Source organism: Notothenia rossii (assembly GCF_949606895.1).
Source record: "Notothenia rossii genome assembly, chromosome: 9".
NCBI lineage: Eukaryota > Metazoa > Chordata > Actinopteri > Perciformes > Nototheniidae > Notothenia > Notothenia rossii.
The window spans coordinates 26,223,503-26,237,905 of record NC_136907.1 but is presented as its reverse complement, the minus strand read 5'-3'; the positions used below and the strand labels follow the sequence as shown (position 1 = coordinate 26,237,905).

Here is a 14,403-nt window from a genome sequence, read left to right as displayed (position 1 = left end):
TGTTACTGCTGTAGGTGTGTTTCCGAGCCGCTCCAACGAGAGTTACAACGAGAACGTGACGTCATATTTACACAATACGGATCCTTTCTAGCCATAACCCACCAGTTGAGAACCACTGCTCTATGGCACGTCTCTACTTAGAATTGTAGTTTTAAAAGACGTTTTCGTTTTTCCCAAAATTAGAAGTTGACAGTATTAAACTTTGTACAGCCCTGGAGGTTTAGGCGATAGGAAACAAATTGGTGTGTACAAATTTAAAACATGTACTTACTAAATGGGTGAAAATCGCTTGTATCCATAAAGGGCAGCATTAATATATACCCACATGACAGCTCATTGTTACTTTGTAATTCTACTCCACTACAATGCAGAGGTTAACCTGGTATTTTTACTCCACTACATTTATTGTAGTTACTTTGCAGATTCTGATTAATGATGTGAAATATAAACAACCCTTAAAGCAGACTTTAGTTACACCTGAGTAAAATTCAGGGAAAGGTGATTGTCAAGTGCCAAAAATCAGGAGAGATATTTGATAGTTGGTGATTGAGAAGACTAAACATTTATCTGCAGATCTCTATAAAGTATATTCATTAATCGTTATTCTCTACTAATAGTTAATTCAAAACTGTATATAATTGTTCTCATTCATAACACTCCGTTCGATGTCTCACTATCGCGGAGCAAACAGAAGCATCAATCTCATTATGCCAATCCTGATTGGCTGGTGATCTTGACGTCAGCGTCAGGGTATCCACCCCCTATAAGTAGCTTGCGCTACGTCGCATGCGTCATTCAAACACCTCTTCTCGCTTCAGAGCACATCTCGATAGATCGTAGCCGGGCTAGCTTAACTGTCCACAGACTGAACCCAAAGCTAACTTTTGGTTAACACACCAGTTAGTATTGCAAATCGACCTCGCCGTTTTTTCTTCAGAAATAAAGGTAAGATTAGATTTTTTCAAGCTAGCAACACACCTGTTGCTAGCTTCCCTCACTACCGACACCACGGTAGCGTGGACGTTTTTTCTTTTTCTCTCTCACACCAGAGGAGAAGAAGATAAAGATATTAACACACCAGTTAATATTCTTTGAGAATAAAACAAAATCTACACCGTCGCTTTTCTCCGGATTAACGACAGGTTGAAAAAAAAATTCTCGGCAACATACCTGTTACGAGCGGGTCCTCTCCACGCCGTCACCACGGCGAACAAGATGGACGCCTCTCTCCCTCACACCAGAGGAGTCAGGGACTCGGAGGCTCGGCTCTGCGGCTGCGGGTTGAAAATATCAGGCACAGACTCACACCAGGTCTGCTTGTCCTGCCTCGGGCTGGAAAACGCCCAGGAGGCTATTGACAACCCCGGCTCGTGCGGGCATTGTGCCCGCTTCACCATCAAGAGCCTCCGCCGACGGTTAGCACGCCAAGCTAGCTTGTCGGGACAGGACCCCCTCATGTCCACTGATTTGCCGGCTGGCAATCAAGACACGGGGGCGTCCGCCGCAGAGATTGAGCCCCGCACTGTGTCGGTCTGGAGCTCATCAGAAGTGGCAGCTGCAGAACCGGAGTCCCGCGCCGTGTCACGCTGGGACCCGGTGGCGGCAAGAGACGCGAGAGCGGAGCCACACGCTATACCAAGCTGGGGCTCCTGGCTGGACCTCACCATGGTTTCGCCCGCGGAGGATGTCCTGGAGTTGGAATATATGGAGGACGAAGAGGATGCCTCTGAGTTCCTCCTGTCCGACTCGGATGAGCAAGAAGATGATATCTTCGTGTCATCGGCTCAGGCTGCAAAACCGGGAGCATTGGCTGCTCTCCCGGGCGATAGCACACCAGCTTCGCTCTGTCTGAGCATGAACCTGCAGGCCGTGTGTCAGCGTGCCGCATCCAGGCTAGACATCCCATGGCCCGAAATGGCCAAGGAGACCTCCAGGTCCCGTTACGAGGGGAGACATTTCCCCCAAGCAACGAGGACAAAGAGGCAACTCCTTCCGGTCTTCCCGGAGATGTTGGATGAGGTGTCGGTCTTGTGGAGAGACCGGCCCTTCAGCAACACGGCCCCAATCCAGGGTGCCTCCTCCCTAGACTGTGACGGTATGGAGAGGCTCGGCCTGCTCCGCATACCGCCTATGGAACCGCTGGTGGCAGCCTACCGAGGCTGGCTCCGACACCAAGCAGGAACCCCACGCTGCCGACGAAGGCGGACCGATTCCAGTCGACCATGACTGAACGGTCCTAAAGAGCCGCAGCGTTGTCTGCCAGGGCTTTGAACGTTTCCTCGCTGCTAACCGCATACCAAGCGGAGCTCTGCAAGGATCTTTCAAGCAAGCCTGGACTGGCCGTTCTGGACGAGATAGCCGCGATCACGGACATCTGTCTCCGCGTTCAACGTTGCGCCGTCCAGGCCACGGGCAAGGCAATGGAAATCAAGTTGGTGCAGGAAAGAGCTAGATGGATCAACCTCATCAACCTCCCAGACCGGGAAAAGGAGGATGTGCTGGACATGCCCATCGTTCCCGAGGGGATTTTCGGCTCCGCTCTCGTCTCCATGCAGAAGAGATGCGAGTCGAAAAAGAAGGAGGACGAGGCCCTCCACCTCTGTCTCCCTCGAAGGGTCCAGCCGCTGCCTCCACAGTGGCAGTCCTTCGCCCAAGCTACCTCGAACCCTGCTCGGTTCAAAATACCGAAAAGCAGAGGTCACAGTGGCGACTGGGGTTGTAAAGCCACCAACGTCACGCGCATGCGCAGTGTCGGTGGGGATTGTCGAAATGGGGTACCACCGTGTTTAGACACTAGAGGGCCCCATAACACAACAAACAGAGACTCAGAGGGTAAGAGACGTGACATCTCCGCTGGCTCTAAGGAGCAAACAGTGGAAGATGCTCACAACATCTGCTTGGGTTTTCAAGACAGTAACACGGGGCTACAGACTCCAATTCGCTGTCACCCCCCTTCGCTCCTCGGGCATTCTGTATTCACAAGCCCATGGAGAGTCAGCCCATATTCTAGAGAGAGAGATTCTCTCACTTCTAGAAAATAAGGCTATATCTATAATACCCGCCGAGCAGAGTCAGAGCGGCTTTTATTCCATTTTTTTCCTCGTTCCCAAACGGGGAGGGAACGGAATTCGACCAATACTAGATTTGAGGGCTCTGAAAAAATATCTAAAAAGATACAAATTCAGAATGCTCACTCACACATCTCTGCTGCGTCTCGTGCGACAAAACGACTGGTTTACATCAGTCGACCTGAAAGATGCGTATTTCCACATCCCAGTATATTATCCACACAGGAAATATCTGAGGTTCGCATTTCAGGGGATCTGTTACGAATACAGAGTACTTCCCTTCAGGCTGTCTCTCAGTCCAAGAGTGTTTGTACGATGTACGGAAGCTGCGATAGCCCCGTTAAGACAATAGGGTATTCGCCTGGCAACCTACCTAGACGACTGGCTGCTTCTCACACAGTCGGAACAGGAGGCTTTTACGCAGACAAATGTCCTCATAAAGCACCTGTTCAACCTGGGTTTCATAATAAACACAGAGAAGAGCATGTTGTGCCCAGCACAGACTGTACTCTTCCTGGGTTTACACCTGAACTCGGTGCCCTTTACAGCCCGCCTGTCAGTGGAAAGAGTGAAAGCTTTCAGAGCTTGTCTGGCTCATTTCCAGCTGCGCAAACATGTTCTCTTCAGATCATGCCTGCGGTTACTGGGGCTCATGGCGTCAGCCATCCTGGTCGTACGACTGGGACGCTTACACATGAGGGAGTTTCAGCGCTGGGTAGCCGCTCTAAAACTAAGCCCCGCGCGGAGAGTGAAGGTTACTGTGGAATGCGTAATGACACTGCGCCACTGGCTGCACCCGACTTTTCTAGTACGGGGCGTGCCTATGGGTGCTGTCCTTTCACGGAAGGTGGTCACCACCGACGCATGTCTGACAGGCTGGGGAGGTATTTACGAAGGTTGTCCGGTGAAGGGTCTCTGGAGCAGGGATCTCCAGCGGGCGCACATAAATTACCTGGAGCTTTTAGCTGTGTTCCTGACCCTAAAACGCTTTCTGCCTTTTCTCAGAGGACACGATGTCCTCGTGAGGATGGACAATACGACCACAATGTCGTATATAAACCGACAAGGGGGTTTGCGCTCTCTCCAGTTACACATGCTGGCACGCAAACTGATCTTGTGGAGCTGCGGCCGTCTCCTCTCTCTGAGAGCGACGCACGTACCAGGTGTAATGAACCTCGGGGCAGACCTGCTGTCCAGAGGTGTACCACTATATGCAGACTGCACTCTACATCCAATGGTTGTGAGCCAGCTGTGGGTGCGTTACGGCCAAGCCGCGGTAGATCTGTTTGCATCAAAATAAGATGCTCACTCTCAGCTTTTCTTTTCAATGCGCGATCAAAACGCACCATTAGGCGTGGACGCGCTCGCGCACGTTTGGCCTCCAGTCCTCCTGTACGCGTTTCCACCCCTGGCTCTGATACCCCCAACTCTGGCCAGAGTGAGGGAACAGTGCCACACAATGATCCTGATAGCTCCACACTGGCCTGCAATGTACTGGCTGGCGGAGATCTATCAGCTGCTGTGCGGTCAGTCGTGGCATTTCCCCCTACGCAGAGACATACTGTCTCAGGCGGGGGGGATGATCTTTCACCCACACCCGGAGCGCATGGCCCTATGGGCCGGGCCCGTGAGTGGTACAATCTGAATACAGTGGGTCTCCCGCGGAAGGTGATAAACACTATTCAGAGTGCGAGAGCTTCCTCCACCAGGTCTCTCTATGACTGTAAGTGGAGGGTGTTTGAGGAATGGTGCCTTCAAAAAGGGAACACCTCTTTTCAATGCCCTGTCGGAGTGATTTTATCATTTCTACAGGACCTAATTGAAAAACACAGAGCTTTCTCCACGATCAAAGTCTACCTGGCTAGTATCGCTGCATGCCATGTGGGCTTTGAGGGTAAGACGGCCAGCCAACATCCTTTGCTCTGGCGTTTTATGAAGAGAGCTCGCAGGCTCCTCCCTGTTTCCAGGTTACTAGTGCCCTTATGGGACTTGACAGTGGTTTTAGATGGGCTCACTCTAACCCCATTTGAACCCCTGGAAGAAGCTGACATGAAGCACCTGTCACTCAAGACAGTGCTGTTACTGGCCCTGGCATCCACCAAGCGAGTTAGTGACATTCATGCGCTATTTGTACATCCTTCATGCACTCAGTTCGCCCCAGGGCAAACGAGAGTGTTGCTGAAGCCCAACCCTGCCTTTATACCTAAGGTGGTTGGTTCATGTACCCCAATTGACATTGATGCATTTCCTCCGCCGCTGTGTCCCTCCGGGGAACAGCAGCCGAATTTGCTGTGTCCAGTTCGTGCTTTACGCACTTATATGGACAGATCAAAAGAGTTTCGTCATGATGACTAACTCTTTGTGTCCTGGGCTAACCCTCAGAAGGGCAAGCCCGTTACTAAGCAACGGCTCTCCCACTGGATTGTGGAGGCAATTGCTTTGGCCTATACGAGTCAGGGTTTGCAGGCACCTTCGGGTCTGCGTGCTCATTCGACTCGTGGTCTGGCTACACCCTGGGCTTTGTTCAAGGGTGTTTCCATCCAAGACATTTGTGCAGCAGCGAGCTGGTCCTCGCCGCTCACTTTTGTCCGCTTTTACAGGCTAGACGTCTCTGCTCCTAGTGTGGCCCGAGCAGTGCTGGGCACCTTGTTGAGTCAGAGCTCTACCTGTTAAGTTCTGGTTGGTTTGCTGAATTTCGAGATAAGCTCGTCTGGCAATATGAGAGCTACAATATCCCATAGTGAGACATCGAACGGAGTGTTATGAATGAGAACTATAGGTTACTTACGTAACCCCAGTTCTCAGAGTAACATGTAGTGAGATTTCTCACCAGACGGCCCTCCTTGCTATGGTGAAGCGAGAAGAGGTGCTTATTTTGAATGACGCATGCGACGTAGCGCACGCCACTTATAGGGGGTGGATTCCCTGACGCTGACGTCAAGATCACCAGCCAATCAGGATTGGCGTAATGAGATTGATGCTTCTGTTTGCTCCGCGATGAGGCGCATCCCATAGTTAGACATCTCACTACATGTTACTGGGGTTACGTAAGTACCTCTAGATTTTGTACATCCCTTTCAAGATTTCAAGATTTTCAAAGGTTTATTGACATATCATATACACAACTACAGTGTAGTTATGCAATGAATGAAAAACTTGGGTCACAGGTTCCTCAACTGTGCATTACAAGACATCTATCAATATGTGTGTATACCTCCAGCATTAAACTGTCATATTCTGCACATTTCTTATACTATCTACATACATAAGAGTATAATTAATGTGTATAATAACAGTTAAAATAAGTGCTTCCACATAGTAGCAAAGCAATATATTAGACGTTAAGTACTTTGTCAGGCTTAATATTTATCTGTAGATAGATACCCCAAAGCTTTTTTCTTATTTTAAAGAAGACCTTAATCTAAAGTATTCTTGAATGTGTTAAAGGTTAATTTGTTTGTCTGTTTTGCACATCCACATATTAATATCTTTGTACATCCAGCACTAAACTGTTTTATTGTATATATCACTTACAGTATCTTCTTGATTTTTTATATTCTATATTTCTATCATTGACCTTCTACTTTCCCCCTATGAAAGTATGTGCTCTTAAGGTTTTTTTCATCAAATAACATTATTCAACAAAAATAACATTATTCAACAAAAAAAATTCAATAACGTGCTTTAACCACTAGGCGGTGCACACAAGGTACACACAGCATACTAGTAATAACTTTGTATTATTAGTATAGGACACGTATGTATTTATAACATCTGAAGATATTTAGTTTTATTCATGTTTTTAATTTGACAGGATATTGCTATACTATGTCTCATGTTTTACTTCTACATATTAATATCTGATTTGTAAAACATCACAGACAGAAAAGTATATCCGTCATTTAATGGTAAACTATTGAAATTGTGCTTCCATAGATGTGTCTCCCATCACCCAAATCCCTTGACTATTCTCTAAACTCAGTATTTACATTCTTATATTCAAAGAAAATCAGTAATATCTTTAAAAACGTGCATTGCGGCTACAACATCCAATCAGCGAGCTGAGGATCTTTCCTACGTCTGTTTCCGTTCCATTGTAAAGAACTCTTCCTCAAGAGCGAAATCCAACGTCTGGAAGGCTTTTGGTGTCATCCTAGATGGAGAAAATAACCAACATCCCACACTTTTCGACCCAAATACGCAACTGTGAGTGTTAATAATTGCATGTTTTTACTGCTCATAGGATATGCGGGTTCGGGTCGGTTTGCTGATCTTGTGCCGACGGGTGGGGTCTGTTTGCAGAACTAATTGGCAATATGTGCGGGTGGCGGGGCGGGTTCGATATTGCACGTCGTGGGTACATGGTGGGAGCGGGTCTTGAAAATCAGACCCGTGCAGGACTCTGGCGGGGATGCAATGTAGACAGGAAAAAACGCAGTTCATCCTCTGGCTGCAACCTTGACCGATACTTGCTTTTTATCAAAGTCTATGCGGAAAACCCGCACTCACACAGGTAGTTGGAGGTGAAGGGAATGAGCACTTTTACAGCCTTTTTGGTGAGTTGGGGGAACTCGGTCTCCACAGACAGCCAAAAGTGTGCAAGTGACAGTTTACTAATCTTTTTTTCACGCTGCGCCTCCCCTAAAGCTCTCTGGGGCCCCCCAGGGAGGCGCACCTCACACTTTGAAAACCACTGGCTTAACACATATCAATTTTCTCTTTTCTTCGACTCTCTAGCTCCAATGGAAATCTACGGCATCAGTAAGAGGACATTGGACCCAGACAGGGACTCTCCAACGCAGGACACAGAAAGCGAAGTCCACTCTGTCACCACCCCCTCACCCATGAACGTACCCAACCACCAGCCGTCCCTGGAGGGCCTGCTGCTTCCTGGGCAGCTCCTTACCAGGGACTTCCAGGGGGACCAGCACTTTTTTAGTAGTGATGGCTCTGTGGCTGCATATTCCACCCTGCCAGGCTCAGATTCAGACCCCGTCACTCAGGTGGTGCCGCACGAGGATGCCCCGGCCTTCTCAGACATTGCCACTACTTCCACTGTGGCTGCCACCTCCCCACTGACCACTTTTTCTCCCACAACGCCAAGGCCATGGCCCATGTCTCTGCCTCAAAAGAAGTCCTCAAAGACAACCTGGGCCGACAAGGTGGAGCGAACGACAGACTCCCTCACAACTCATGTGACAGCAATTAATAGAGGTTCAGTCACAGACAACCCAGCGGCTTCCTCTTCCAGGCAGGGGCCTCAAAGTTCTCCCGTAGAGGCCACCATGGCACCCTCTTCGATGAGGATGGAGAAAGGCGAGGCTAGGTTGACAGCACTGAAAGACAAACTGAGACCTGATCTTCCACCGCCCAATCTAACCACACGAGAGGAAGGTTCCGCCACCACCATCATCACAACCATCACAACCATGCAGACAGCAGGTAGTTTTTTTTTTCTCTTGCATTCAAAGATTTTAGGAGCAGAACATACGGTAACATTGTCTTTGAAGACCACGTCTATAGTGCCTTATGAGGACTTTTATCATGGATTATAATGTATCTTGTTTTTCATGACTACACTAATGAGCACACACCAACGCTTTTTGATGCATAGTCATAAACCTTATATAGATCCCCCCCTTTATTTATGAATAATAATGTATTTATAATTTATATATGTATTATAAATGCTCTTAATTATTAACTATAGACTGACTGATTTATAATACATTATGACTACTCATTCTCAACAATCAACTGTATACTATAATATTATGCTTAAATAGTCCATGCAGTACCATTCTTTATTACTGTATGTGTCAAATAAAGTTAATTATTTGAAATAATATACTGTAAATGCGTACTGTAAAATACTACACTGCGCATGCTCAGTCTTTTTCTTCTCAATGTGTGTGGCAAAAAAATAATCACCATAGGGGCATAGTGCTGGCATCAACGTCATCTCACATCATTCAGAGCTGATTGGCTGTAAGTACATGTGCCGCGAAAAGTGTAGTGTGTGAAGAGGAGACGAGAGAGTTGTGCAGGGGTTCCCTCGTCAAAAAAGCAATGAGATTAGAAAATAGCTCGAAATAAGGTCTGTGGAAAACAAACCTGTTCGATAAATTCACGTTTTGTTCAGCCGGATAATATCCACATGTCTACCCTACTTTTATAATGTTCTAATCATAAATCTATCGATCATAAATCTATCGTTTAGATTTATGATTCGACTTTTGAAACTAGAGGAAGATAAGGAGGACTTTTACAAAAAAGTAATAGAGATTTTTGTCCAGAAGGATAGGCAAATGGACTTCATCTTCAAGTCAAGGTAAGACCAAAATGTTATTGAAAATTGGATCTTCCTAAGAGAGAACAATCCAATATGTAAATGATAAAATTACATTTTTTGGGTATCCTTTTGTTGAACTGTCGTTTAAAATTAATCGAAGCATCAGACTAAAAAAGCTTTTGAAAATAATAGAATATTTTGATTTAGGTCAAAATAGAATATTTGCAAACCTGAAAGGTCAGTGCCAGTGCCCCACCAGCCATGAACCTCACTGCACGTCACTGCAGAAGCTTATAAACATCTACGTGTTTTGTGCCCCACCACTTTTGTACATATAAAAAACGCCACTGGTCATAAATACATTTGATGTAAAATGCAACAAACAGATGAATCAATTATGATGAAGCTTAGGTTCTTCTAAATGCATTACACTTTCATAATCATTTGTATCCACCAAGGATGAAACATTATCTTGAGGCATGTATTATTATACACGTAGAAAACACACATGATGCATAAGCTTCATCATTCAGACAATTTCAATAGTCAAGAGCATTCAGAAGTTGTATTACATTATAGGTCACATGTATGTTTCATATGCATCAGAAAGCATGTGTTCATGAGAGTTTAGGTCACTATTCATGCCCTCATAATCCAATATAAATGTAGCGTTCATACAAAGTGTTACTGGCCATTCATAGACTTGTGAAATGAATATCAGCAGCTGCCAAATATAGCTTTTGCCTTGATAGAAATTCAAGTTGCGAGTAGATTTAACACATCCTTCCCAGAGGACAGGAAAATTAAGCATCAGGTCGACAACATGGCTGCCGTTCATTTGGCATGCTGCACACTACTATTCATCTCTCCACCAGGGATAACGGAGTCGCTCAAGTGTCAGAAACAATCAGACTTTCCCTGATGTGTCCTGCCTGTCCTCTCCCTTGGCCGCAGAGGGCTGACGGCGCAGATGAGCAGTGTCTGAGAGGAAATCTGCAGAAATAGTTAAAGGGTTACGGGGGCCATGGTGACACAGGTGGGCTGTCAGATGGAGCAGTGGTCCGGGAAAAATAGAATCACTTGTCTTATTCTGTCTCCCACAGAGCCATGCAGCCTGAATTTCACTGACCCCGAGGGTAACATCGAAATCCTGCAGCAACTTGACTCTGGAGTGGAGTGTAACTACCTAGTGACGGTCTACCTGGGATACGGCATTGAGGTTCAGGTGAGTGGTAGCGATTAAGATTTCTCATAAAAATAACATATACAACCTCTGATGAAGTGGTTCGGTTCAAACTGCACACTTAAACCCCACAGTAATAGATGTTTTTGGGCACTGTGAATACTTTATTGACATAAGTAGACTTTCTAAGTTGACATGACAAGTTAAGAGTTGTATTTTAAACCAACAAGCAACATTAGCATACATTGTTTTTTGTTTTTTGTTTTTGTTTGTTTTTGCCTGTCCTTGTTTGTCTACCGTCCCTCACACTGTAAAGCGTCTTTGAGTCAGAGAAAAGCGCTATAAAAATATAATTTGTTATTATTATTATGTAGCCTTGTGTTTGTGGCAACCTGACCCATGTTAGACCAATAGTTACTTTCCTTTCAGTTAGGTTTTTTTAACGGCTTTAACAATTTTTTTAATGAATCGCCCAAAGAACTTGAGGGGATAAAACAGAGCCAGGAGATTGTGAAATGTGTAGCTGCAAAATAAAAAGTCACAGTACACCAAAGAGTAAAATGTAGAAGTTGTGATACTCCTTATGACCCACATCGAAAACATACCATATACTATGGCTTTCCGCTCTTATATGTTCACAAATCTGTTCATGCTGGGCAGGTAGTGTACAATGTGTTTATCAGAGGTTTTCCCTTGAAAATGATGAGACCCATGAGACTGAACCCAACACTAAACTGCAGGCCATAAAACCAAATGATCTGAAATATGCTGTAAAGCTCCATATAGCTTTATAGCACAGAACTGCAGAGTTGGTTGACAAATGCCTGAAAGTAAAATAATGTTGCACATTTTTTGTCCATGTAGCCACTGTGGAGCTGTGACATATTTTGGTTTAGCTCTTACAATATTCACTGGTCTTGTGTGGGTTGCTGAAGATAGACAGGCAACAAATTGCTGTGAGTGGGCGGATGGGGGCAAAAGAGATGGGGTCCATCTCAAGTTGAAATGTTTGCTCGCTAAGTCTCCTCACAAAAGGTTATAAAAATTAACTGTCAGTGAGTGAGTGAGTGAGTGAGTGAGTGAGTGAGTGAGTGAGTGAGTGAGTGAGTGAGTGAGTGAGTGTGTGTGTGTGTGTGTGTGTGTGTGTGTGTGTGTGTGTGTGTGTGTGTGTGTGTGTGTGTGTGTGTGTGTGTGTGTGTGTGTGTGTGTGTGTGTGTGTGTGTGTGTGTGTGTGTGTGTCTGTGTGTCTGTCTGGGCTTTTGCAATTTCTCAAACACCTAATTTACCAGGAGACTTTAAAATGTGTGGGCTTTGTCTTGCTGCCTCTGGAGGGCTAAGATAAGTCTTGACAGAGTATATGTTTGAGAGTGTGTTTTTCCTCCGAAAGCTTCCTCTGGGTAATGTAAGTGAAGAACATGAGTGTTACACACACACACACACACACACACACACACACACACACACACACACACACACACACACACACACACACACACACACACACACACACACACACACACACACACACACACACACACACACACACACACACACACACACACACACACACACACACACACACACACACACACACACACACACACACACACACACACACACACACACACACACACACACATTTTACATTTTAACTTTCACATGCTTTTCCCTGTTCATTTGGAGACTCAATAAAAAAACAAGGCTAGCAGGGAATTTATAGAAATGTTATCCTCACTCATCTAACACCCGTGATAGACTAAGAGGAGGATGCCATGTGTTTCAGCACCACCATGTGAACAGATGGGGCCACAGTCTCACTCCCTCCTACAGCTAGACTGATAGTGATCTGATGGAAAACAATACAGACAAGCACTTGGCACGGCTGAAGAGAATGAGGAGCCATGGTGTCTGTTTCTGGAGAACGAAGATGCAAAGATAGAATTTTAAGTCAAGTGTGTGTCATACCCTCTCATCAGGGTTGTGTGAAGCTCCTCTGCCTGGAGGCTATCCAAATCCCAAAGGTTATGGTGAAATAAACAAGGTGAAGAAGTAGACTTGCATAGGAGCAGTGTGCACTGAAAGTATTATGCAAGCAGTACAGTATATACCTCACATTTCAAACAATTTACCACCTCCTTATTCATTTTCAGGGGGAAATAAACCCACATTTAGATGTTGTCTCAATTGATTCCCCTTATCTAAGACATGTGAGCATACACACATGCTGAAATACACAGACAAGGTAGAATTTACAATCCTAAAGTTTTAAGTATCTACTATTTTTGACTCGATTACTGTACCAATGAACAGAGGTTTTCTTTCAATTGTTTAGTTTTTTACAAGTGACTTGTACAACTTATACAGTTTCTGTATAAATAATGCTTGCAACAGCTTGTTAAATGAAAAGTATTCAATGTAATAATTTCTTAACATAAATAGCAGAAAACCTTCGAAAGGTGACACGTTAAAGGTAAAACAAGTAACATATAAGTGGAATTTGTCGTAGTTCAATTTGGTATTATTTCAAAATATACATTTGTAAGTAATATCTTTTTTTATTGATTTGTGATTCAGTTGATTAAAGTAGAAGTAAGAAATTCCCATGGATAATAGATAAGGCTCTCTAGATGATGAAGGTAATACATCAAACAGATTTGTATTTTTTTCTTTTAAATGTATTTTTTAAGTGATACATAGATGAAAATGTGTTCTATAAATTATAACTTGTTGTAGCAATTTAGCTATTTATTTAAAAAAACTGAAAATATGCAACATATTTCAATTATAGCTTTTCACAGCCCTGCTTTTAATCATGTTTCACGCATGTCGCCTAATTGAAAATACTAATCCTTAAATTCTAATATCCAATAAGAAAGGACAGACGAAATTAAGTCAATAGCAACTAAACTGATTACTTCCACCTTTTTGAGGGTTTTTTTCACCGTCACATAACAATCTTCTGAGGGATTAAAGACCCTCCCTTGACAATTCCTGGGTTGGATCATCAATTACCACAAAAATTCTATTACCACAAATCAGCACTTTGATCAGCTAGGTTTTGACACCATTTAATGTGCCGGCTTTAACACAGGGAACATGCGCATGCTCCACACTCTAGAGGAGCCGTAAGAGGGACATTATGACTGAAGTGAATGTTCTTGTTTTGGCAGCCGGCCTCTTTTATGGAAGGTATTCATCATCATAGCAGACAGACCAGTAGTTTGCAAGGGCAAGGAACGGGAAATTAGGGGAAAGAAAAACACTGAAGGATGGATGAGGTCACCGCATAATAAATATTTATGTTGATTTGGACTACCCGTTTATGTCAGACACAGAGCACTCCTTCTGATTTCCACAAGCGTTAAACACATCAGATAGATTGGTGTGGGATAATAAGCAAGATCAGACCTTTCCTGCGGTAAGTCAATAGTCCTTTCAGCAGCCTGGCAGTTTGCAGGGGAGGGAGGATAAAACACGTATCAGGATAGTTTACTGCCCTCGGCCTGACTGTTCAACCCCTCTGACACAACTAACGGCAGATAATGCATTGCCCCATCTGCTGATCCTGTCTGCATTACAATTTATTTGCAAAATAATTGCACAAATATAAGAAGGCTAATGTGGCGCCGACCTTAGGCCCATAAACTAATAGTACATGCTGAATATGTATTAAAAAAGGGGTTACAAATATGTTAAACAACAATCATGATTGAGTTAATTCACTCAGTAAGTGATATAAAAGATTTAAATGTGATTATTATTGTCTTCAATAGTATTACCTTAAGATTAAACATTAGTCATTTAGCTTTTCTTTTTTTTATTGTTATGTTATATTAAGTTGAATCACTTTAAACTTTAAA

At 44.4% G+C, this 14,403-nt stretch overlaps 1 protein-coding gene across 2 annotated transcripts in view; it reads left to right on the top strand.

Annotated features, from left to right (window-relative positions):
• LOC307019675 (seizure protein 6 homolog) overlaps window positions 1–14,403 on the top strand; it is a 145,474-nt gene that overhangs the window by 63,430 nt on the left and 67,641 nt on the right. For both annotated transcript variants that reach the window (XM_079650712.1, XM_079650711.1), the window contains exons 2-3: window positions 7,806–8,510; window positions 10,464–10,585. In XM_079650712.1, the coding sequence (XP_079506838.1) occupies window positions 7,806–8,510; window positions 10,464–10,585 (827 nt within the window). The remainder of the gene's footprint in view (window positions 1–7,805; window positions 8,511–10,463; window positions 10,586–14,403) is intronic.